This window comes from Anomalospiza imberbis, chromosome 7 (genome assembly GCF_031753505.1).
Source record: "Anomalospiza imberbis isolate Cuckoo-Finch-1a 21T00152 chromosome 7, ASM3175350v1, whole genome shotgun sequence".
NCBI lineage: Eukaryota > Metazoa > Chordata > Aves > Passeriformes > Viduidae > Anomalospiza > Anomalospiza imberbis.
The window spans coordinates 6869518-6895516 of record NC_089687.1 but is presented as its reverse complement, the minus strand read 5'-3'; the positions used below and the strand labels follow the sequence as shown (position 1 = coordinate 6895516).

Here is a 25999-nt window from a genome sequence, read left to right as displayed (position 1 = left end):
ACTTTTTGCTAAATTACGTTGTAGAAGATTTTGGGGTTTGTATATTCTTTGAAAAGTTGTAATTTGCAGTGGAGTTCAGAAGCAGCTCATATAAAAACTTTCTTTTCTAGCTGTCTAGACAAAATCATAATCCTGTGGGAAAAAAAACGGTGTGTTAAATGCTGAAAGTTACCAATGTTTCCAGAATAAGTGAAAAACAAGGTTTTGCTGGAATTCCTACCCTGGTGCTTAAGCTTTGTGGTCAGAAAATGGCAACTGGCATGTTTCCTTTTCCTGCTGGCTGGTTCCTGGGAGCTGCAGGCCCTGTTCCCTGTAGCCCAGGAGCAGCATCCCTCACATCCTCACGGTCCAGCTCACCCACCTCCAGCTGCCCAGGGCTGCCTGCCTCCGTGGGGCTTCCCTGGGGAACAGACTTCCTGAAATCAAAGAGAATATCTCCTGATTTCTGATTCTTTGAGTCGGTCCTACTGAAAATCCATGGTGTATTTAAATATTAGGTTTTGGGGAATAGTCTAAAGCAGGTTTTTTTCTCTTTAACTTTTATTAATCTTTAGGAAACAGGAAAGCTGTAAAGGCTGCACTGCCCTCTGCAGAGAGAATCTGTACAGCAGAAAAGTCATGTTCTGGAAAGCTGCACTTGTAAATGCCCTCGGTTTAGGATCTAGTAGAGCAGGGTTTGTTATTTTTAGTGAGGAAGGTTGAAAACTGTACCAAACTCCCATGAACTCAGGTGTGATACAGATCACGTGTTTTGCTTTTTAGGCATAATATCGAATGTCTCACCATGGAGTCTGCAAATGATATCCTGGTCCCCTCTTTTGATGGAAGGAGGAAGCACTGTGTTTTCCAAGGTGACCTGCTACTGTTCAGCTGTGCTGGCTCCCACCCTGCCCACAGAAGGATCTGCCCCTGCAGGGACTATATCAAGGGGCAGGTTGCACTCTGCAAGGACTGCCTATAGCAGCAGCAGGGCTGCTCCCAGCTGGGGACAAGCAGAGTCCTTTGGAGAGGAGTTCCTTAGTACTTGCTGCACTTTGGTCCAGGTTTTCCGCTGCAGGCAGAGCTATCATTGCTGGGCAGAGTTATCTACTAAGAGAGGAGGGATTCATGATAAACAGCTATAACTGATCTTTTCTTCCTGTAAGGACATTTGCAGTGTCACTCTTCAGATTCCTTCAGCGGTTTGCAATGGGAAATGAGTCTCGTGTTCGACAGTGATTTGAAGATGACTGCACAGAATAGTTTGTAGAAAATTTCCAGACCCATCAAACTTCTGGTTTTGTTGTTTGGGTGAAGTGTTTTCTATTTTTTTAATGAGTTAGGACGTCCCCCATCATGGTTAGTAAAGGATCTCAACTTCATTCCAGTAGAAAATTGAAAAAAGTGTGCTTGAGGGAGGGGATGCTGGGGAAGGAGGACTAACATTTTATTCAAGGTGCACTGGTTTGGGTACAGCTTTGGCTTGAATGGCTGTAAAGTGGTTTACTTCACAAGAACTTGGAATAATGAGAGAGCTCTGTACCCTGCTGTTGGGTTATTTGGGCCCATTTTTTTTTCCTTTTTTTAAATTAAATATTTGTATACAACAAGGCATTGTCTGCATCACAGCTGCTGCACCCGAGCAGCCTAAGCAGAGTGTCACAAATGAGCAAACAGGCAGATGCCAGCGTGTGACACATCTTGGTGACTGCATAGCTCACTGGGGCTGTGGCATTCTTCAGTGTGGAAAAGCTACAAAAACACACAACCATTTTTGGAATGGACTCATCACAGTTTACTGGTCCCATTTAGAGAGTAATCCTTGGAATTTGCCCACGCTTCTGCTGTAGTCTGTCTACTAGAAATACTGTGTGAAGCAAAAAGTATTCAGCATCATTGGAGCAATATTATTGTTAGAGCCTCAGTTTGCTACGGCTTCCAGTAGTTAAAGTGTTGCTGAATGACATAGAAAGGTTAAACTAAGCTAACTATAATTATTGTATGGTAGAAATGTAAAATGTCTTCACAACTAGTTAGGTTTTTAAAGAGAATTTTTTTTTCTGGAGTACAAGAGGAGACAAAGAACTGAAAAGAAAAGAATCAGTCCTCTTGGGTTCTTTGATTGTTTTTCTGGTTTTAGGGGGCTGCTTGTTCCTTGTTTCTTCTTCCCTTTTGATCAGGCACACCAATTACAAATTTAGAAGAAAACAATTCAAGAGTTCAGAATTTAAATCAAAGTTTGGTTTGTTTTGGTTTTTTTTAAGAGAAGCAAGTTAACTCCTCTAAACTGCCTTCTTTTTACAGAGGTAATTTTTGTTATTTTCAGCAGAAGGTGACATACTTGACAGCATCATTTGTAGTCAGGAAGTTACATGTGAGAAACAAATCTGCAGTCAGCATCTGTGGGTTTGCAATTCGGGCATGCTCTCACCATGCTGGAATAAAACCTCAAATCAGCACAGATATTATTTTTTTTTCATAAAGATTACCAGGTAGTAATGAAAGGCATAGATGCTTTACGTTTTCCTTTCTCAGCCATATCTGCTTGGTTCGGATTTTTCTGGTAAGCAGAGTTCATTATCTGTGTGGGAATATTGATGGATGTGGTGACCTACCAAAGACCAGGCAAGGGAGATGCTATTGCACTGTGGATAAATCCTCCAGAACTGTCTACATTTTCAATTCCAGTTTAAAAGCAATGAATGAGCCTTTTCAAGCATTTGGTTTCCTGCCTCAACACTCCTGACAGTGCTACCCTGTAACACTCCATAACATTGCTCTCCACAACACAGGAGGCTGTTGCTTATCCAGAAAGGGTCTGTGGGAGCTGTTGAGCAGCAGGGTCACCAGGATCTGGGTTTGATGATGTGAAAATCTGCTGTATTTTAGATTAGTTTTCCAGAAACAGAACAGCTGGGCTCTCTAATGGGAGGCAAAATTTTTGTATGAAAAGAAAACAAACACAAACCAGTATGAAAATCCCTCCTGTTGCCAAAGCTCAGCATTTGCTTCAGTCAGCACAAATGTAGTTTACCGTAGTTTCACTGCCCTGGAAAAGCTGGGGGAGGACAATTGGAAATGGCTCTGAGCAGGCACAGCAATTCACTCTGTATTTATATACAATATCCCCTGCATACCTGTGCATATTTGTGCAACTAGAAAATCCTGCCTATCACAATGTATGACCTTCCAGCTGGTGCTGAAAGCAAAGGCAACAGCAGGACTTGTCTTCAGCAGTTCAGCCTGATGTTTTTCAGGCAGGAGTTCATTTCAGACTGGAATATCACAGAATTATGTTGGAAACATAGATTTGTGCTTGTGCACTTAAAGGATGCAAAACGTGGGTTTTGCTGTAGTGTAATTCTTTGCTGTAAATACATGTTTGCTTGGTTCTCCCTGCTGTAAGGCCCACATGGCAATCCATACTGCATTTGATTTTGCCTCTAAACCTTTAAAGATGGGAGGGGTTTGGTATTTGTTATTATAACATTTTCTGGTCTAGTGCTTTGCTCAATGCTAAGTTTGCCTTTACCACAGCAGGAAGAGTTTATTATAAGCTCTGTTTTTTCATGCTGTAGCACTGTTTGTAGTCTGCTGAACTGAATTATACATTCTGGCAAAAATGCAGCAGCAGCACCGATGCCGCTTGCGTTTCAGCCAGGGACAGAACATCCAAATTGGCTTCAGAGTCAGTGGTCTCTGATCTTATTTCCACTGAAACCTATAGAGAAGACTCATTAATCTTGAAGAATAACAAATCAAGACCGACAGCTTCAGTCTATATTCCTGTAAAAGGAGACTGTCACGAGAACTGTAAGTGCATAGACTCTGCAAGCATTGCTCGCTGAGCTCCGCACACGCTCCCGTCACACAGCCGCGCTCCCTCGTGCAGTGAGAAATTAGTGAATCCTTCTGCAGATAAACACTCAGGCAAATCCATGTGGGACTAGCTAACAGTTGGAATTATTGACTAAAACCTGGTTTAGATATCCACATTTCAGGCTAGGGGGCAGCTTTCTGTCCGAGTTCCATAACTGTTTTCTTTCCTAATGGAAGAATAAAGGTGTGTAGTCGGTTCTTGCACTCGAGCAAGGACGTCAGAGAGGGGACCGTGCTGCTCTTTTCAGTCTGACAGTAGAGCTTGCAGCTTCCTTTGCTCAGAAGTCAGGTTTTTGCATGACTGCATTTGAATATATTGATCTGCGATTGACGGGAAAAAAATGTCAAAAGTTGAATACAAAACCATTTTACAGGCTTTTAAACATATCTCTCATATCAAGACATTCTTTGTTTTAAAATTTTGTATTTTTGTATGTGACCTAGTTTTTTTCAAAAATCTTGTTCCTACGGGATTAGAAAACTTGAGAGAAGCATTTACATATTTATTAAAATTAACATAAAAGGCTTGCCTTTGAAAGGTAAAGTTGGTAAATACACACTGTTTAAAAATGCCAATAAAAACCTCATTTATTTCATATATGCAAGTTGATTTGCACATGTATAAATAGAGTTGCTTTTTGCATTTTTTGCTTAGTTTCTATGTTTCTTTTTGTAATTTATAGTTGCAGCAGTGTGTTTGCTTGTTCATATCAAATTATGTTTCTACAAATATTTAATGTTTATGTGCCTTTTTTACTTTCTTTGGGGTTTGGATGTGTGTTTGGAATATGGACACTGTCTGAACAAGTATAATGGAACACTAATTCCAGGTAAATTGTGCTGATGACTCTGCAACTTAGTGGTGTGAATTTTGAATGTTTTTAAGTAGTGGAGAAATCTGTTCTAAAACTATATAAGGCTTAGTAAGATAAAAGATACTATAACTTTTAATAATTCCTGCAAAACGTTGCTTCTGCGAGCAGAATGCAATGTACTGAGAATCTGTGATTTGGCATGAGAGCTCCTGCTGGGACGGGATGTCTGTTCAATGACCAGGGAGCAAAGGAAAGCCATTAACATTCCCCAGGGAGACAATGATAACAGAAAACCTCCAGGAACAGCCAGAGCCGATTTGATGGGCAGGAACACTGAAGATCCACACTGAGGTTTGGGAGGTGTTGGTTTTTCAGCTAAAGATGTCTCTGCATGGACGCACACGGGGCGGTTCCTGGTGCTTCCAGAGCACACAGGCCTTTCATCACAGCTGAACGGGCAGCTCTGTGTGCAGGGACTGGTCAGCTTATTGCAGATGGATTTTCTTTTTTATGCTACCACTTTTCTGCAGTAGTGTTTTGCAAAGCAGCTGCTGATCAGATTTCAGTTGGGATGGGCTTGTAGCCAGAGCCAGGACTCTGCACCTTCCAGCTCCACTCTGCTCCCAGCTGCCTTGTGTCAGCTTTTGCACCTTGCTGATTATCAAGAATTCAGACTCACTGAAAATTTCTCTTGATATTATCAGCTCCAAATCAGGCTGTCATGTTGTACCACTGTCCTTTAAAATCCTAGGCAGCATCCTTGATTTTTCCTTAATACAAAAGACTTTCCCTCCCCTCTCAGAGCGCATGGCCCATCTGAATTGCAAAGTGATTCCTGAGTTTGCAGCACTGTTCATGAAAACAAAACCCAAATTGCTTTCTCAGGTATGTCTTTTGCTCAGAGTTCATTTCAGGACCAGATTTTGCTAGTAAAATAAATAAACTGGGATGAGTTGGGCTGGATATAGTCTCATCCAAGCCTCATTAACTTCGTGACTCCCCCTGGCTTCAGTGATAGCACAACTCCTCCATTAATGTTTCTTAAAATTAAAGAATCAGCCTTCCCTTTTTAATAAGCATAAAGCACTGTACCTTCAATTATAAAGACCAAACACTTCCAGGGCATATTATTCACATATCAGCAACCAGTTTTTCTTGCTGTTACAACATAGATCAGCTCTGACTAAGTTGATGTTACTGATTAATTACTAAGGTATCAGTTGAAAACGTGGTTAAATTGCTGCTCAGTCAACAGTTGGGAGTTTGAGGGATGGAATTTTTCATTGTTTATTTTTAGAGAGAACAAGAGTTACCAGTTTCTGATTTTTCAGTCTTTTTTCAGGGGTGCTAACATTTGGCATGGCTGTTTTCCTTGTGATGTTTGTCCTGCAGCTGCTACGCCTTCAACTTCTCACTTGTGATCTCTTTCCATCTCCTTTGGCCCCATTGTTGTAGGCATTGCTGTAAACTCAAGGAGAACAGTGCACTGACAGATGTGTTTTCATTGGAGCTGAAATGGCCAGGGACATAGAGGATTTTATTGAGATCTGCTTTAATAATATTGCTGTAAATATAACATCAAAACACACTGTTTTATGGGCAGTGACTTAAATCTCATCGACACATTTTCAGGCAGTTCTGTAGGGTTTTTTTTTTTTTTAATTAGTTTGTAACTTCCAAATATAATTATATTTAAATTGAATGTGTAAACAGCAACTCCATGTATCAAGTGTAAAATGTTTACTGTAGGAATGTGTTGAAAATACCAGAGGCTGGACCCCAGAGTGCCTCATGTGTAAGGCATCAGTCCTTGTTCCTTGTTCCAGGAAAAGCAACAAAGTGCAACCATTGCTGATGTGCCTTGCAAGCTGGGACCTGTTCATTTTAAACAGTGTCATCCCTTGCATATTCATGTAATTAGAACACACAAAAGTTTTAATTCAGGAGACCTCTCTCAAGAGCACTAAGCCACTTGGTTTATTAAATGAGTAAATAAAACCAGGTCCTAAAGTTTTGATAAAATGAGTAATAACTTCACCCTCAACACACAGAAACTGCTTTAAAAAATTACTTGTGCTCAAGTGATTGAAACCCTTCTCTCTGCTGGGCAGTTCAGTGCAGGTGCAATTTACTGAAGTGAGTTTGTCACCTCATACAAGGGCTCACAAAACTGAAGCATTGAGCACCCTGCTGTCCCCATGGCCACCAAAGCACGTGGCTGCTTCTGGTGCAAGAAAGCACATCTGTATTGTCACTGCAAATAGCAGCCCTGGGTCCTGCAGGAGCCACCAAATCCTTGGCTTTAAGGAGAGCGTGTAAATAATGCCTGGCATTTCCTGGAGCCATCCGGGCACCGCGTGCATGCAACACCACCTGGCTCAGGCTCCAGCAGCTGCAGAGTAGTTTGAAGTATCAAATAGGCACACAATAAATCAAGTTAAATTGCTGTCTGAAGGCAGTTCATTTTAATGGTGTAATACCCAGAACTAGTTTCTGTCCATTATCAGGTCTGTTGCAGTACAGTGACGGTGAAAAGTATTTTTAAGGAGTCATGGGTTTGATTTGGTTTTTGCAAGGAATGCAGGTGAGGAGGAGGAAATGGCAGTTTTTACCAAAGGAAAAAAGAGAGTAAATTTTGTGAGAAAGTTACCCTGAAGATTCTAACAGAGCCAAAAGAAAAATATCAGGGAATATTTACAAAGCTAGTTTGGGCTTGGAGACTTTGATCCCCTTGAGCTTGCTGAGCTGACCACTGCAGGGCGATTCTCCAGAGTGCTGCTTGAGGCAGTTCTTTGGGCTCTGGTCTGCATCATTCTCTGGAGGAGTCTCCCTCTTCATGGGTGAAGAGGGTCAGAGTCTGAATAAGCCCTGTAGCAATGTAAATTGGGAAAAAACCCTGCTGAATTCACTGAAGGTAAAATACTGCTTTCTGCAAACAATAATGTGGAGTCAATGAGGGGATTTAAATGGACACAAGAACTTCAGGATCAGGCTGGTACTATGGGGTGTTTGGTTTGAATTCTCCCCTAATCGGTTAATCCTTTGTTTTATTTCAGTGGTTGTGTTCCACTATATTACGTTCAAGCAGTTGGATTCAAACAGAACAGAACGCAGTGGTTCAGATACTGCCAAGTTCCTGGGGTTCACTAGGATGGGATTTTTTTTAATTTTTTTTTTCTAGAACAGTAAATGTCTGTACTTTAATGGCATAGAAAAATGCTTTGTTTTCACTGTTGTAGAGAAAAAAACTAGGGAGAATTTATTTTTCAATAAACTTTTTTCTTGTGTGATTTGGATTTATGATTGCTTTGTGCTTAAATGGGACTGCCATGAGCTGCCTTTTATCCCAAACTGCATTTCTGTGGCTTCTTCCAACTCTGCAGCTGGGTGTTTCTGTTGCTGCCCCACCTCTGCACAGGTAAGTCCCACACCGTAGCCAGCAGAACATCAGGTGAGTAATGAACTGTTTGCTTTGTTTCGTTTTAAACCTGGGTTGGATAATGGGTTCCATCAAGCAGTAGTTAGGAAATCCTGCTTTCCTATAAATGTACAGCACGCTCAATTACAGCACACACTGAATTTACAGCACACCGTAAATTTGGGAGAAAGGGAGAGTGAGACTGGAATTGCAGTGGCTCTTAGGCCTGCAAGACCTACTGGCACAATACACTGTGGAGTTGAAAGATGGAGCTACACTGGGGTCAAATAGCAGCTTGAGAGAGTATTCTCCTGCAGGATCCATTTTAACATGCAAAGCACTGGGGAGCTTATGAAATATTTGCATGAGGAAGAAGGGCTCAGGCAGGAAGCTTTGGCCACGTGCAGTCAGTGCACTCGAGAGCTGCCACATGAAATCACCTTGGCAGCTCTGAACAAATACAAATGTCCAGAGTGAAACTTCTCCAGGGGAGCTGTCAGGGTATTTCAGTGGCACCCATTCTGCTGACAGGCCTTTTCTGCCCACCTCAGGTTTTGTTAGCCCAGCCAAGGTTGAGGGAAGGGCTCTCTGTTGTCAGCTGCTGGGAATGTGGAGAGGTTTTGGTGGCGGCATCCAAGAATAATAGAGCAATTAATGCAGGAGCAGTATGCAGTGGAAAAAATAATAGTTTAAAAAAAAAAAGGACAGCTCTTTATCTGTTAAAAAAATTGTCCATTTGTAACACAGTTGCTATGTATGAAAAAACCACAACTACACTGCAGAGAAGCAACAGCTAGGTTTTTTTCCAGCATTACCTTCTTCTAAGTTTGTTGAGGTTTTGTTTTTTTGTTTTTAATGTGGCCACACATAACGGAGTACTGTAGAATCAGAAGAGTACAGAAATCAGTAACCATCAGCTTGAGATGCTTTGTATTGCCCCTCTCCCAATTAATGACACACACCCTGTTAAGCAAGAGTATAAATGAAGATGCCAAACAGATGCCTGCAGGCTGGCAGAGGTTTGTGAGGTGGGTTTGGATATCCACTTGGCCAGTCTCTTCACTGTGGAGTTCTGTGCATTGTGCCTGCAGAGGGTGGTTTTTCCACTTTTTATGGCTGTTTCAGTGAGGAAAAGTATGTGAATATCCTTCACCACTTGCCCCTTTTTATGGTCCTTGGCATACTTCCCCTTGGACTAAATTGGGTGAAAATGTTGTTGGTTCTGTGTTGCTATTCAACATACAACAATTTCCAAATGTTTCCTACCATCAAAATGAATTAGTGGAGGACACTGCTCATTCAAGCTCTTGTTCTGCTTATTTTTGGAAACGTTTTCCTTCCTGTTTCATTCCCTTAATTGTTGTTCAGCTTTGACATCTAAAAAGCTGAAGAGGCATCTGTAAAATGGTGAGCAGCTAGAGTTAGATGTGGGCTGTGTTGCAGTCACATAATGGAAAAAAAATCTATGAAAATTGGAACTTGGAATAAAAAATACACCATGCAGCTGTATTGGAAAGCTCCTTTGGGGGAGCTTAAATACTGGATACTTCAACTCTCACATGCTTAGACTGGGTTTAGTCAAACTCCAGCTGGTAGAGAGTCCACAGATGGAAACGTTTTGCAGGGACATTGTGCTGCTCTCAAAACACTTCCCCTCAGCATGCAAGAGCTGGAGCACCCGCTTTGCTGCCTCACACTCCCCTGTATTTGTGTTTATGCTTGTCAAGGCTTGTTATTTTATTTTATTGATAGTGGAGATTGCATTTAGCTGAAATCTAGGTAGTACATCTTTGTAGCAAAAAAACCTGGGAACAGTTTGCAGAGAACAGACTCCAGCTGTTCGGTCTCACCACGTGTCCTGCTTTGCTGGGAGCCTTGGCTCGGGGGTCCTTGCTCCTGCAGGACCTCAGGGAAGCACTGCCTGGCTGAAGACATCTGCTTCCTGCACCTTTGAGGGGAGAGACACGTCAAAGCAAACCAGTGCTGCACAAAAATGCTGGAAGAAAAAAAATTCCAAGGAAAATGCACCAAGGTGAGAGCCTTTGGTGGTTCAGCAGGTAACAGCTGGTGCTTCCATTGAAAGTACAGGGGATGGTGGAAGGGAAGCTGCCAAATCCTAGAGACCCCTCCTGGCTTTAATTTCCTCCTCACCTCCATAGGAGAGTGGAACTGGTGTGATCAGCACAAGCTGTGCTTGGGTTCTGCCCAGTAAGAGGAGATGGGCATCGTCACTTGGCCTGTTTGAGAGAAGTTGCCTCCACTCCTTGCTCTGTGGTGAGGTGAGGGGTGACAATAATCCCTACAGCCTGCGTCAGCAAGAGGTGAGTTCAGAAGGGTGCTGGGATTGGTGCCAGCAGTGGGAGCTGACAAAATGGGACATTTCCCAGTTACTTGCCAAACTAACTTGGGAGAGAACGTACTTTGAGTCTGCCTGCAGCTGAGTGGTGGTGCTGGTGTCAGCCCCTGCAGGACCTGAACTCTGAGCTTCCCTTCTCCTGCAGCTCCTGGTGAGTGGGCTGGAGGCTTGGGGGCAGCTGTGCCCACCATGGGGCAGCTGATCCCACTGAACAGGGAAAAAGCAGGAACTGTTCAGTGCTACCTCCAATACCAATCCTGTGGCTGAAAGGAAAACAGCAGCTCCCAGTCTTGGGGGGAACAGGAGAGGGAAACATCCCTGGCTGGTCTGTTACTTGCATTAATTATGCTCTCACATTGCATAACCTGGCCCCACATGCCAGGCCACAGGAATGTGTTTTTGTGTGCTACTCCTGTGCAGCTCCTGGTCCTGGATAAACACAGCCAGAGGCGCAGGGATGGCTCTGTCACAGCTCCTCTCGGTGGCAGCACACCCAGCACAGGCAGAGAGGTGAGAAATCACTGCCAGCACAGCAAAACTATGTGCCACCCCCGTGTGAAGCATCTATCCCTGTGAATTCCAGGGATAAACTCTGTTGAAGGAGCTTCCTCAGCTCTTTATCTGACTGCCAAGGAAAAGTGCCTTGTCAGGTTGGGAACAAACATTCCTGGTCTGCATACTATTAAGGCTTAATAGATGGGCTAGATGACCTTTAAAGATCCCTTCCACCCCAAACTATTCTATGAATCCTTGTCCTGTGGCCTAGCATCTCCATGAGCCGGCCCACAAAAAAGAATGCCAGAAATGCCTTCACTTTTTCCCAGGCAGCTGGGATTGCAGAAATGCACGTGGCACTAGCAGTGGTGAGCACCCTTGTGGTACGTTCCCAGCTGCAGGCGTACCTACAGCTGAATTTGCCCACATCTGAGGAGCTGCTTGTCTGGGATCTTTGCTCCAGGTACATTCCTGGAACATCATCAGGGAGCTTCTTTTGAGGCTCATTTTCCACCATGGTTAGATGATGCTTATTTATGGTCTGCCTACTATAGCAAGAAGTAAAATGGAATAAATCAGCAGCAGATGTTAGTCTGGTGATTTTTTAAATGACAATCAAGATTCAAAAAAAATCTGGCTTTTAGCTATAAGTGAACATTATCATTTCCCATGCCTACCTGGTGTGTGTGTATCATGGCTGGGGATTCAAGACTGCAGCTCGTGTAATCCTGACAGAGTTTCTGAGCTCCCTTCTCTGCTGAACAATATGGCCAGATTCAAAGCATCTGCTCAGTGTCACAGTCACTTTCAGGGATTAATTTGCAATTCTGAGCTTGGCCAGACTTTAATAAGTGTCAGTTTGCAGCCTCATTCTGGCCAGTGCTGTTCCTTGCATGAGCACTGAGGCTCCTTCCTCTTGCACAACAAAGAGCCCCTGGCAGTGCTGAGGGCTGCTGTGATCACCAGGCAGGTTATTATGCTGGCCAGTGCCAGGTTTCAGGTGATTAGTCCGAGTGCTTTTGAGCTGTTGCAGCTTTTGAACAGTCCACCTTCCCTTAGCCTAGCTGGAAGCACACTTGCCATCTCATAGTTGGAAAAAATCAACTGGCACTGACATTTAATAAAGAAAACTCATATAGAAACAGTTCCCTCTGAGGGTGGCTGGCTTGAGCAGTGTCACAGGAGATGGATGAGCAGTTATTTTCTCTGCTATTGTCACGTACCACAGAGAGTCTCCTTGATGCCAGCTGGCTTTATCACCATTTCTGAGAATCAGCTTTTCCTGGACTTTATCAGGTATCACAAGTATTTCTGTTATTTTCTTGCATTTTGCTGCTAATACCAGCAATGCTTTGAAGCACCTGTGGTAACTGAAAACTCTCTGCAATTGGTTTAAATTAATCTGATAAGAATACGATTAACTTGTTTAATCACATTTCCTTTTCAGGTGTCTGTACTTAGAAACATCCTCAGAGCATTCAGAGTTCCAGAAGGAAGTGTGAAACTTCATTAACTCAGGGTTTAACCTTCCTTTGTGCACGAGCAGCACATCTGTGCTCCTGTTTACACTCAGCATCCTAACAGAACTATTTAATGTTTCAGCTGGGTGCTGGTTTAAGTGTCCTGCATGCTTTCAGTGGTTTAGGACTTTGGTGTGGCAAAGGTTACATCAGGAGTTCAGGCAGCAGCATGTCCCTTCTCAGTTTTCTGCAGCAGTGGGCTACAAAAGGCTGCTGGACTGCATGGCCCTGGGGAGCAGCACTTCTGTAGTTCTCAAGTGTCATTCTCAAAATTAGCAATGGGACTGAGTGGGAATAAAGCCCTCAGGGAGGTGGAAAAGGGTAAACAGTATCAACAAAACCAACAAACTCAAGAAATGTCTAATACTGCTAGGTTCGGGCCCTGGCTCTGTGATTCTGAGGCTGAAAATGCCTGACAAACATTGTTCATCAGTGAGGAGATACCAGCTCGCAGCTCCCTTCACAGAACTGGTGTGAGAGAAGAAACATAATGGGAAAAGCAGAAGTATAAGAACACATTAAGGTCTTGTGCAGGAAGACAGGGTCTTGGGGTGGCATTTGATATTTAAAAATGCACCTATGCTGAGCACAGTGAGCAGTCCTACACTTTCCAGTCCTTCTGGAGCCCTTGCTGAGTGCTGCTCTGAAGTAGCTCCTTTGTCACCTTACAGCTGAGTGGCATCATCCTGTGACAGCAAGGCACAAGCAGCATCAGCCCTGATGGCACCACTTTGTATACAAATACTTGTACAAACTTCATTGATCCAAAATACATGAAAACAAATGATAGCAGCAGGGCAAATTTCATTTTGCCATAAGGAATCCTGTATCAAGGCATGTTCTCTTTCCAGTACTGTCACTCTCATATGGGCACTGCCAGGTCAGGGAAACCACGGGGGGAGTCTCTTCCAACACATATCAGTGGGAGTGGACTTTTACTAGAGATCCTTAAGGACCTGGTCAAGTCACAGATGATGGGAAATGCAGTTTTAACATTACACCTGTACATCCCTCACTGATCAGTCCAATTGTACACCTACTCTCATATCTGTAGTTTATTGTTATGTACTAGAAATGGGCAATTCTGGCTACTCACCTACTTACCATGGCCTTATTTCAAACTCTGCAGTGGTCTGTCCTATTTTTTATTCACCTGTGATAAATAGAAGCAACAATACTGATTCTCTGTGGTGAAAACGGACCTGGAATGCATCAAACAAAGAGAAAATGGCTATAGCCAGAGAATCCAGTTTAATAGGCTGCTATACAGGAAGACTTTGTTCTATGATACATTCTGGAAATAGTTTTCAAATGTTACTTACAGATACTGTATAAAATAGATACCAGTTTTATTGATTATACATCAAGATTCTTCGATCATTTAACCTGCTGTTAAGTAATATATAAGATGTGTGGTGGAAAGTGAGCAACACTTTACAGGACAATCTAAATCTAATAAATAGATCTGTATCTCACCACGAGATTGAGCCACTGCTGTGCCGTTGTCAGACTACAGAGCAACCACAACGTCGCACACGCTGGTACAGCTGCACATGGTAAAATAGGAGATGAAAATCCCATTCCTTGAGCAGCTCCTCTTCCCTGCATGACTATTTTGGTTTTGGTCTGTACAGTAATACTGTGTGTGCTTGTTTGGTCCATGCAAAGCTATGAACAGTGTCTCATTAAGAAAAAAATAGAATTTAAATTGAAGAGGTATCGTTTCAGTTAATTTGGGGTCAAAATGCAGTATCTCTCTGATCACAGAAAGGGCAGTACCTGCTCTTTCGGGGTGTCTATTTCAACAACAGGGTGGAAGTAGCTACTTAAGTGTTTTAAGCAACACAGCTCTTGGTGTCCAGACTCTATGTAAGATACTCTTAATTGAAGAGGTTAGCAAGGATTGTACTCCTGTTACAGCATGTGTTTGGGAAAATACAGGCCAGGGGGGAAAAAAATTCCAAAACTCAAATCTGAAACTGGCACTTCTTTACCCACAGGCTTACCACACCATTGAGAACACTTTCACTCTGGAATATACAACATGGCAGCTGGTTCAAGCTGCAAACTGCATGTTTTCTATTGTCACAGGAATCAATAGCATACTGGAAATAAATAAGAAAAGAAAAAATCAAAACGCTGCTGTTTGGCTGAATCGCAAGCAGTGTGCACAATATGCCAGATTTACAGAGAGATTTCCCATTCAAACAAACTTCAACAGAAACAGACCACGGGGAAACAAACTGCATATTCAGGAAAATACCACTGGCACCACTTGCCAAGACGTAGGACGCTGTGGATTTACAGTCCTTGCAGGGAGAGGGCAGCACCCTCACTCGAACATCTCGTAGTGGCGCGTTTGCCTCACCCTGGGCACCATATCGATGAGCAGCCTGCAGGGAGAGCACAAGGGATCATGCACAGGACAGCCCCAGAACTGAGTATTTAAATGTTCATGATTAAAAAAGAGCTCAGGTGGCGTAACAGACTTTACAGTTTTCCAGACCGGTTCGTTTTACAGTGGAAATTGTGATTATACTGACCTATTTAAGAGTGGTACTTCCCATTAAAATGTTAATTGAATTTTCCAAGTTGAAAAAAAAACCCCAAACCCGCACAACTTCCAGCTGAGAGCTGACTGCAACCTGGCCAAGGGCTGCTTCTCAACTGGCATGATTCCAACTAAGATGCTCCATCTTCCACTTTCTCATGTGGCATATAAGCCATAAGGGATAAAGTCCAAAATTCATGTGGCAGAAGTGCATGGCAGAGCTCTGTTTGGTTTTTTTATTCTGTTTCTGGTGTGAATCAAGCAAGCATCTTAAAATTCAAGAGAAACAGCATCTGAAACATGAGCAGGAACCTTCAGTTCAGAAGTTGCCAAAGGTGGGGCTGGGATGGAAATCAATAGCAAGATCCCTCTTTAAAACTTGGGCACCTTTCCTTTAATCCAAAGGCAAAGCAGTGCTCAGAAATGTGCTGTAAATGCAAGGAGGACCGATTTTATCCATCATTTGTGGTTATTTTTCAGATATTTTATTTCAAGTATACAAAAATCTAAAATTATTCCAATTTCTTTGTAAGTCCTGGTTGCTTTCCAGCTGATGTGGAGGACACAGCCCTTTATAACCCTTTGCACACACTCTGCTCCAGCATTGGCTGCTAGTCTAATGAATTCCAGGGACTGATTTCACTGGAATTACCTAAACTCTTACAGGCTGTGACCTCCTACCTCTCAGGGCCAGCCCATCTGCTGGACACAGGGCCCTGCCTGCTCCCAGGAGATACTCACTTGATTCCATAGGCAGATATTGTGAGTCCAATTAACACTCCTATACTGCCATCCAGGTACCAGACAGAAGAATTGTGTTTAAACACTTCTGCACTAAGAAGGATGGAAAATCCCATTATTCCACCTACAAGAGAGTTGAAACCTAGAAGGGGGAAAAGAAATAATTAAAGGATGAATGCCAGGAACTCATGGAAAGGAAAATGGTTTTGCACAGTGATCTGTCAAAGGCCCTCTCTTGGGAGTTTTTATCCCATTCCATATATTTATTTACATGCTTGGCACTATTCCTTAGAGCTGTAGACATTGCTGAGGACATACAGGATAATTCTAGTAATATTTTCTATTTATGCCTTAGATATACCACAGTAGCTTCTTACCTACTATTTACAATTCTAATGAACATCCCTTTAGATTCCTTTTTTTTTTTAACCCATTCTCTTTTTCTGCAATACAAAAATTAATGCCCTTTTCCATTCAACTCCTATTTGATTAATTATTGATTTGGGGTTTTATAAGTCATTCCTTGTGTTCTGTTTTTTAACTCCAAATTCCCTTTTCCACAACAACCCAAAAGTTACCCCTGTTGTTCTACACAAAAAAAAAAGTCACTGAGAATTAATTAGATCCATACACTGTTTAACCTAGCAAATTAAACATCAGACTTGAAATATTCTTTATTGCTTGGTGAGTCAGCTCTAGCCAGCTGCTGTTTACAGGACTTAGCCAGGTTTTTGCAGTTCCCCATGACTGCCAACAGTGATACACCTGACACTTTTCCTGAGCCTGTCCTTTGATCCACACCTCTCACATCCAGTCTTTGTCTATTTACTCATTTATACTGCTAACACATGTTGAAATTGTGTATATTGTGTCTACAGATATAACAAATATAAAATATAAATTAATAATTAGAATTTTAAACCAGTGTTACTTAATTCAGAATCCATCAGCACGATGGATTCATGCAAAAGAATAAAACATTTTCATGCCATTATTGGCTGATGGTTCCAAATAATTTAAAAGCTACTTGCAAAGGAAATTGTTTTCCCTTCCTGACTCTCATTCAGGCAAACCTTTCTTTGCTGATGTGGCAGGAAATCATGTAATGGCTGCAGGTATTAACCCAGACACTTTTCTGAGTGTAAGGCCAGCACAGGAAAAAACAGGTGGCTAAATCTGGATAGGAAACAGGTACCTAAAACCTACAGGAAAGTTGGCTGACATCACTGACTGTCACAGAGTTGCCCTCTGGGATGTCACAAAATTCAAGGCAGGAAATGGCTATTTTTATTACCCAAAAGGCCAAGAGCTTTTGCTATAAACAAACTGTAAAAATGACATTTTGCCTCATTAGGATTCATACATCTAGGATTTAAAGAGATATTGCTGTTAAGCCCTACTCTAAAACAAAATCATTCAAAAAAATTAATAAAGGTTGACATGAATAAAAGAGAATTTGCTATTCTGAAAATAAACCTATTTTTTAGGAAGAAAAATTCATGCCCCTTTTATTCAAAACAGTTTGTTGGTCTAGAGCCAGGGATCACAGGAGGTAAATTAGCAGGAAACAGAAAACACTAAAAAAAGATATGCAAGGGACTGCTAAATCTATCTCAGCTGCTGAATCACATTGTCTCTTCCTGATCGTTAATAAATCAAGTACATATGTAAATATATCCTGTGAAAGCAGATATTTAACCACACATGTTAAGATCAGCCTCCTACATTTTCTAAAGTAGTTCTAAAGGGGAGAAGAGAGATAAAAACCAGGCTGAGGTAATTGTATACTTTTTCCCCTAATTTTTTTAATCAAAGAATGAGCATTCTCCAGCTCAGAAGCAGTATCATTAGCATGAGGATGTAATTATGGGGAACGAGATTTCTCTGTCATACAGGAGAACAATTCAGAGCTGGAGTTATTTAGGAATTTTCAGTTAATATTTTGGCTGAATAAACTGCTCTGTTTCAAAACTAAGCTACATTTTTTTAAAGGGAGGGCTCCTCATTTGCCTGCCTAGGCACAGCTCTGAAATGGCCAACGTGTCCCACTTCCACCCTGGCAGTGAAGGAAGTCAGACTCACTGGGCTGCAGTTCCCAGCATCCTCTCCAGAATCCTTTTTGCAGGGTGGAGATATTTTTGTTTTAAAATGTCTAGAGTGGCAGAGCCCATTGGAAAGAATAAGATCTCTGAGCTGGAAGTCTGTTGGGAGAGAATCCCAAATTCAGGGAGGCAATAGCTTAGTTGTAACCCCCTCACTGCTATTCTGGTGCCTTTTTTGCTTCTTTCAGATTTAAAATATAAATACTCATGAAGAATTTATATAAGTGGAATGATAGAGATACTTATAATACATGCTATCACACATCATCCAGAAAAAAATATGTTTAATTTGCTTAAAATAAAGCAAAATTTATGTATCTCTAGAGTAAGCTGAGAATTGAATTTCCTTAAAGTGAAATCTGTAGCAAAGAGTAAAATAATTTAGGTACCACAACCCATGAATCATGAACACCCTACAGTGTCTGTTTACTGAGTATTTCAAACTGCCCTGGCAGATAAAACTGGGAGAGATTTGTAGGGGGCTGTGAAACTTCTGCAATCACTGTGGCCTCACCCATTTGAAGGGCAGGTCCCTGGGATTTCTGAGGATTCAGGAGCTTGAGCCCTGTCAGTAAGAGGAATATCTGGACCTAGTCTTTAAGCATGATTTCAAGCCTCCCTTTAAACCAGAAGCAGTCAGGTGCTGGGCTGATGCAGTGGTGGCAGTGAGGTGCTCCAAGGATGCAGTGGAGGAGATCCGCCCCGTGCCAAGCCCCAGCAGGGCCAGAGGAGTGCAGGGCAGGAAGGCTTCTGTCCCACACCTGCCCTGCCCCAGCAGCTGTGCTGGGTCACCAAAATGACCCTTTGGTGTCATTTGGTGACAAATGACCCCAAAGGGATGCCCACCTGCACTGTGGGTGCTGGTGATGATCCCTGCTCGAGGCAGGCAACGCTTCTGCAGCAGACTTTGCTTCATTTGAGCTTTCAGGATTGTACCAGGCACAGGCAGTGAGGATGGAGGTGATTTAACCAAAGCTCTCTAAATTGGTGTCATATCGCCCTGCTGCAGCCTAACCTCTGTCTAATACACCTCTAATCCATTATCTGCTCTACCTCCAACTCTATTATTGCTTACTATCCACACATTCACTGTTTGCCTTCCACCAGGCATTCCATCTCAGCTGAGCTATCTGTGCTAGAGACCAGTGGTACCACAGACAGATCTAGGCTTTGGGTTTTCTCCCATTTCTCAGTGGCTGCCTTACTTCAATGCTCTTTCACAGCTGTCATCAAGCAGGGGTCCCTGGAAGAGTCTATAAAAGCAGCAGGATCAATGTCACACTCACCATCGGTTATCAGTGCTCTGCTTGTAAGGACCTTTCCCAGCATAAATTTGATTACTGCCAAGACAGTGCAAAGGATTCCACTTAAAACAGAGACGCTATACAGAAAATCATCCTGGAAGAAAAAAAAAAAAAAAAAAGAGATGTCAGATGTCTTCTGGTCATGTCCCACCTATTAAATGAAAAATAGTACTAATTACTGTGCAATTATTTGTGCTACTGAGAAACACAACCTGAGATCAAGATTTCCTACCTTATAACTTCCACAACAGCTGGTGTTTATTTTGCTTGTATTGTCACCTGCAATTGCTTTTGCAGCCATAATTAATGACAGTTCCAATCAACAAATTGTGAATTGACCCAGCCTCCTCAGAGTCAGGAGATTATCTTTACCTGTGGGGCTGAGTGCAGACTGCCAGGTCACCCAATGCCTAATGCCAGCAGTAATGAAGTCCCCACAGGCAGGAGGAAGGCTTGAAAATAGAATCCCACTTACCAGACCAATATTGATTCCTGGTGTAAGAAATAACCGTTTAATGTTGTTTCTGATTCTGGGCTTGCTGTGATTTTGTTTCATTTCCTTTTTCAAAAGTCCGGTTCAAACTACATCCATAAAACCTCTGATGCTGATGTGCAAAGTAAGGTTTAGCTCTTTCATAGAAAACAAATTTTTTCATGGACTTCCATTTCACAGAAGCATTCCCATTGCTTAATTTGCTCGTGAAACATGGGCTCCCCAGGCTCCCTCAGGAGAGGGCTGTGTGTCAGTGCAGGGCAAAGAAAGGTGAGTTATTACTGCTTAACACCATTCTCTAAAGGCCATCAGGAGCCCCCCAGCCCTTCCTGCTGACAGGTTTGTGTGTGGTTGGGCTGGGAGGACACTGCTGGGTGCTGACATGCTGCAATAAGGTGCCTAAAGGGCGTCCCTGTACCTTCTTCTGAGGTACCTCAGCCCATGGGCTGCAGAAAAACCCACAGCTCTCAGCCTGCCTGCCACCTAACCACAGAGCCTGGAGCTAGATACATTTATTACTCTTGATAGAAGCTTTAATTCAAGCTGTTGCAACACTAGTGCAAGTAAAGGAAATAGCAAGAATTTTTTTTTCATTTGTATCTGCAGGTCTAAGTGGGCCATAGCCACTGGGACCCTGTTCCCGATGAAAACACTCTGGTAAAAGTCCCCGTTGGTACCAAACATTGTCAGGATGATTCAGCAGCAGCTCCATCCATTTTCATTATTTTAGCAGCAATTTGAAACCCAAAGAAATCAAGAAATGGGTTTGAAAGCTGCTTAGGAAGATAGTGGGAATTACATTACTGGTATAATGTACTCATATCCCTAAAAAATAATTCAATATTTTTTATACAATTTTGTATGTCGTATGATTTTGAAATTCTACTTCACTTGCATCATGAGCTCGTTCTCTCTAGACCTGGTACAATATTAACAATATTAAGACAAAATGTACTGAGGGAAAGAGTAAAACAGAAGCAATGAGAACACACAAGTACTGGGTAAAGGTAGGATAAAAAGCATTCATAAAGTTATTTTAACAGAGAAACTGAAATATATCCAGGCAATTTCCAAGTGCTAGGGAAGGACTAAAGAAATAGTGGCAGTATTTGGTTGCTGTCAATCTAACAAGGAAATCTGGGAGCTCTCAGAAGGTCTGAAATGACAACAAATCTTCAAAAGTCTGGACAAGCTTTGCAAAAAAACACTCAAAATTTGAGATCCTTGCCAAAACTATGCTTCTAATTTTTATGCATCGTTCTCAAAAATGTGTATTTTCAGTGCCCAAAGATTTCATTCTGATAGCCCAACGAGTTCTGATGGGTTAATCTAATCTAATCTAATCTAATCTAATCTAATATTTTACCTAATATTTAATATACAGCCTAAGTGTAAGGTTTCAGAATAATCTAAAGTAGAATGCTGTGCTCCACCATTTCTCTTGGCACAAGGACTACATGAGATCCCTTGTTTCCCCATCACTCCACAGACCCTCCAAAGAGTCTCTGATTCCTCCCAGACATCCCTACCTCTTATCTTTGCCTTCCCCCTCAGTGAAGCACAGGCTTTGTCCCCAGCACAGAGCTGGACACTGCAGGCCCAGCAGAGGTGACACCATAAATCACTTTGCTATGGACAGTTGTGTCACTGCCAGCCTTGGCATGATGAAATGCAGCCTTCCTACACCTGAGAAATCCTTGGGAATGCACTGGAAAACCATTACAAATTGACACAGTTTGGAAAAAAAATCTATGGATCGCAACACAAGATATTTTGAATATTGTTCAAGAGATGTTCGAAATTCCAGTTATTGATTCAGAATCCTGAAAATGCAGTGCCTTATTCCCTGTGCTATCGTATCAGGGATCATCCTCTTCATGGCACTTTATTCAAAGGCTTTTCTTTGGTCTTTGTCTTGTCATGGTGTGCCTCAAATTTTTGGGGTGAATTCAGTGTTTTTCCTGCACATGTCACTAAAGTCACAGTATGTGGAAATGCATCTTGCTATTTGTTCTGCTATACAGTCATGATCAAAATGAGTCTAGCTACTCTACTGGAATCCAAGAGTGACCTAAATGTAATACAGATTTCTGAATGAAGTAATGAATTACTGAACAGGCTTTTTTATCGAGGATATATATTCAGGATCTAGAAATTGTTTCTAAGTTTGACTTTTTTTTTCCCCCACTGAATACACAAGACAATAGTGTCACAGCAAGACTCATTTTGTTCTCAATACTAATCCAATAACCACTGATAAAGCAAAAGACCAAACAAATCGAAGCTCCTTTGTTATCACTGTGGATGCAAGAAGGGGGAGAAATTAAAAAACCCTGCTCTGAACGCAGACGATTTTGGCCGTGCCAGTTTTTTGGAAGGCGATATTCCCGGTTTCACCTCTGAACAATTCCCCAAATCGCTAAAGAACTCCCAAAATCTCTAAAGAACTCCCAAAATCTCTAAAGAACACCCAAAAATCTCTAAAGATCTCCCAACATCTCTACAGAACTCCCAAAACCTCTGAACCTACCCACAAGCAGCAGCTCCTGTGCGCGCCGCTCCTCGCAGGAGCCACCGGGAGGCGGCAGATCCCGCACGAACCGAGCGCGGCTGGGAGCACCAAGGGAAGGGAAAAACCTTCCAAACTCTCTTTTCCCAGACCTTCTCTGTTCTCTCTGGGTGTCCAGGCGCCCCAGAGCTGGAAGAAGAAGAGTGAGGCTATTTGCTGGTGCCAAGAAGGGTTTGCGGGTGCAGCAGAGCAGCCCAAAGTGGCGATGCCCAGCAGCGCGCACAGCCGGGCTGCCCCCCGAGCAGGTGAGGGTGAAAGAGAAGAGAAACAGCTCACAACGTTGCCTTGGCACCGTTTTGCTGCCAAACAGCTGGAAGTGGTTTGGGACAGCGGGATTCAATGAATTAGCCGAGGGGGGGCTGCTGTCGGCCAGGCGCTGGGCGGGAGCAGAGGCGTGGGACGCGCGAGTGACAAACGCGCTGTGCCGCAGCGCTGCGGGCACCAGAGAGTTAAACGCGTCACCCCGCGGCCGGGAGATGACTCCCGTCAAACCAACCCATCCCTCGGAGAGAGGAAGGGAAGAAAAGCCGTAATGGAGATCGAAATTAATAAAATAAGCCGGGCCATCTGGCACCATCTCCCTGCGGATCTTCCCGCAGCCCTGCCCTCTCGGTAGCCCTTGCCTTCCCATCTGACAGTCATTAGGAGCACGGAGCACATCCAGCCAGGCTCACCCTACGTGTCCTTGGTGTTATTTTAATTAAAGCAGCAGCAAATTGTGACAGATGATAAAAATTTAAATTCTGATCATTTCCATACGATAAAGGCTTCCCAGCGTGGTAAATAAAGAGCCTTCCTTTTCCTTTCCTTTTCATCATATTCCCTCACTGCTTCTACACTGTACATGAGACCTCCACTAAAGGACACATGTATCTGATTAGATGGCTTCATGTATGGACCAGCACTGTACATAAACCAAGGTGCCCATCCTGGCTTGCCTTCTCATTATATAGCACTTTTATAGCTACAATGTCCCTACTTAAGATTTATTTTATGCTAGGTTTTATACTGTGGTTTTTTGTTTTCTTTCCCAGAAGAAAGCCTTCCTAGGAATAAAATCTTTTCCTCTTTTACTATTCCTAAGAAAGGAATAATAGAAGTCAGCAGGCAGCTTTCCTCCACTTTATCCAAATGCATTGTCCCCAGCTGCGCAGTTGAGAAGAGTGGGTTGCAAAATTGTCACAACAGTTCTGTCCCTGCTTTCAAGGATTTCACCAAAAGCAGCAGTACTCTTATGGCTTAAGAAAAAGTTTGTTGGATTTTATGTTGCAACTTGGATCTCTTCCTGAATCTATTATAGAATGTAAAAAAAATAAAAAACCTCACAATGGATTCTTCAGCGCTTGGCTTATTAGCTAAAACTATTTTAACCCAATTCCCAGCCTAGTAACTAAGTTGCAGCTGATTTGTGTTCCTAATCTCTCCCTAGAATGCATATTGCTAATTCTGACCCTATAACTGTGCCCTGATTTAATGTATTATTTCTACCAGCTCCTCTCTCCTCGCTCTCCTTTATTTATCGTCCTTCCACTTCTGAGATGTAAAAATGTTCTCATTTCATCGGCACTGTACATTGTGGAGTCAAAAGATATTCACTGTTATGGGAAGAAGCTCCATCCTTTCCTGGTCACTCATCCTACTACAATCCCAGAACAAGCTGCTTCTCCCACCCCACCAGCTGCAGACCTCCTTCCACTCCTCTGCTCTCTCTGAACCAGCCAAAAGTTCCTCCACACTCTTGCAGGAGCTGGGAATTACTGGTACTGCCTTTTTCATGCCATTTTTTCTCTTTCCAGAGAAGCTGGTGTCTCACAGTGTTTTGCCTCTCCTCTGCTGAGCCTGGCTCCTCTTGGCTGAGGAGGTAGGGATGTGTTTCTGGAATGCTACAGATGGTGTTGGCAGGAGCAAAGTCATGGCTGGCCCAAACTGAGCTGAGTTTGTGTTGTTAAATATTAATTTTGCCCATCTCTGTAACTCACCATCTGTCTCCTGGAACCCAGCAATGACCCTTCTTCAGTCCAGGTGCTTGGTGACCATTCTCCCCAGCACCTGCCAGATTCTGCTCCTACCCTGCTCCCCATCCCTACCTTCACACTTCCCACAGCCTTCCCTCCTCCAGCTCCCCCAGCAGCTGCCAAGTCATCTGGGCACACTGGGATCACTAAAAGCCCCTCTGCAGAGCATGCTACTCAGTCAAAAAGGACTCCCTCTTCTTCCCCTGAAGGATTATGTTACTATAGAGAGAGCAACAGAGATGTTTCTAATACAAACACTTTAAAAAAAGAAAAGAAAAAGTCCAACTCTCTATCACACTTTCTCCCAAGTAATAAATAGTTTATATAATCAGTCTAAAGAGAGCTCCTGGGAAGCCAGAGGGTCTCTCTCACTAGCAAGCTTCAAAAGGGATGAGTTTTAATTGCACTTCACTGTTAGAAAACAAACCAACAGCCCAGTCTCTGACTCAAGCAGGAGACAGTCTCTTCACATGGAGATACAAAGATCTATTATTAGTGCCAAAAAAAAAATCTTATGAATGTTGAAGCTTGTCTTTGGTGTGACAAAGCAATCCCACAGCGCAGAATGCTTTTTCAAGAACCAGAAAACAAAGACAGGGTGTGCTGGATGCCATGGCAAGGCACGGGGGCCTGGGAGCTGAGAGACTGGGAGCTGCAGAGAACTCTCTTAGGTGACCTTAGGACTCCTGCAAAGGGTCTGCTTAACTATTAGATCAGTCATGCTTCCTGTTCTCCCAGAACTCATCCACACTGTTTAAACACCAAAGCTATGAAACAAATTAAAATTGTATTTGTCCACCCTCAGAGGAGCGAGACTGATTTTTCCAATGAGCAGGGAGCTGAGACCAGCAATGCATTGCACATCACCCACCAAGTGGGAAGCAGCCACCAGCTTTTCTTTCTTATAAAATCTGGAAAAATCTCTTTCTGGTAAAATCTGGAAATGAGGTTTTCACCTAAGCAAAGAATGATGTGTAGCTGTTCATTTGTCCTAACCCTGGCTTACTCTTCAAGTATCCACAACATTCTCAACAACCTGCAAGAAGCACATGTTTTTTAGGCCACACTCCAAGCCATACATAGAAATAACAATTATAAAGCAAGATTCTAATGTATAATTAATATATATGATACTTTGATTTGAAATGGCAAACAATAAATTATATATGAGGTTTATAAATGTATAGGGAAACATGTATAAGGACATATGTGTATATAATCCTAAGTGTTATTTGTTATACTGCTACTGGCCTATAATTCAACTGCTGACATTGTTGAATATATGTTTATGATGAATTTATTTTAAACTATTAAACCAATAAATCAATTAGAGCTGACAAAGCTACACTGTGCCACCCCTACCTTCCTTTTTCAGCTGTAATCAGTAACATACAATAAAATAACATATGGCCTCATTTTTCAAGAGATTTCATTTATAAAAGCATTGGAGGCACCACAAGAGATGGGTGCACATCCTTCATACCCAAACTGATTACATCTTTCCTTTGTTCTGCAGGAAATGTCACAAATATTGCATGATGCTTGCTTACTCTCGCAAAAAGTGTCCTCTGCCATACTAATGAGGACAAATGCCAAAATGCATTGACATTACATGTGTTATACTATTACCCAGGGAAATGCAAGCAGTAACTGAATAGTAAATGGATATTGATTTACAACCCCAGGTGAAATTAAAACAGTCTTTCTCAGTGTGCCTGGGTTGGGCTTTTTGAGCCTTCTTCAAGAAACAAGAAAAAGTCAG

The 25999-nt window shown here is 42.5% G+C and overlaps 2 protein-coding genes and 1 long non-coding RNA gene across 5 annotated transcripts in view; 1 reads left to right on the top strand and 2 right to left on the bottom strand.

The window, feature by feature from the left end:
• Window positions 1-7969, top strand: part of MGAT5 (alpha-1,6-mannosylglycoprotein 6-beta-N-acetylglucosaminyltransferase) — a 111091-nt gene extending 103122 nt beyond the window's left edge. For both annotated transcript variants that reach the window (XM_068195215.1, XM_068195216.1), the window contains exon 17: window positions 763-7969. In XM_068195215.1, coding sequence (XP_068051316.1) covers window positions 763-961 — 199 coding nt within the window. In that variant the 3' untranslated portion in view covers window positions 962-7969. The remainder of the gene's footprint in view (window positions 1-762) is intronic.
• Window positions 7970-11024: 3055 nt separating this feature from the next.
• LOC137476843 (uncharacterized) lies at window positions 11025-12801 on the bottom strand. Its single transcript, XR_011000653.1, has 2 exons — window positions 11620-12801; window positions 11025-11490 (listed from the first exon to the last, which is right to left on the bottom strand). It is a non-coding gene; the product is annotated as an uncharacterized lncRNA (long non-coding RNA).
• Window positions 12802-13694: 893 nt separating this feature from the next.
• TMEM163 (transmembrane protein 163) overlaps window positions 13695-25999 on the bottom strand; it is an 87924-nt gene continuing 75619 nt past the window's right edge. For both annotated transcript variants that reach the window (XM_068195213.1, XM_068195214.1), the window contains 3 exons: window positions 19143-19254; window positions 15755-15896; window positions 13695-14855 (listed from right to left, as the gene is read on the bottom strand). In XM_068195213.1, coding sequence (XP_068051314.1) covers window positions 14795-14855; window positions 15755-15896; window positions 19143-19254 — 315 coding nt within the window. In that variant the 3' untranslated portion in view covers window positions 13695-14794. The remainder of the gene's footprint in view (window positions 14856-15754; window positions 15897-19142; window positions 19255-25999) is intronic.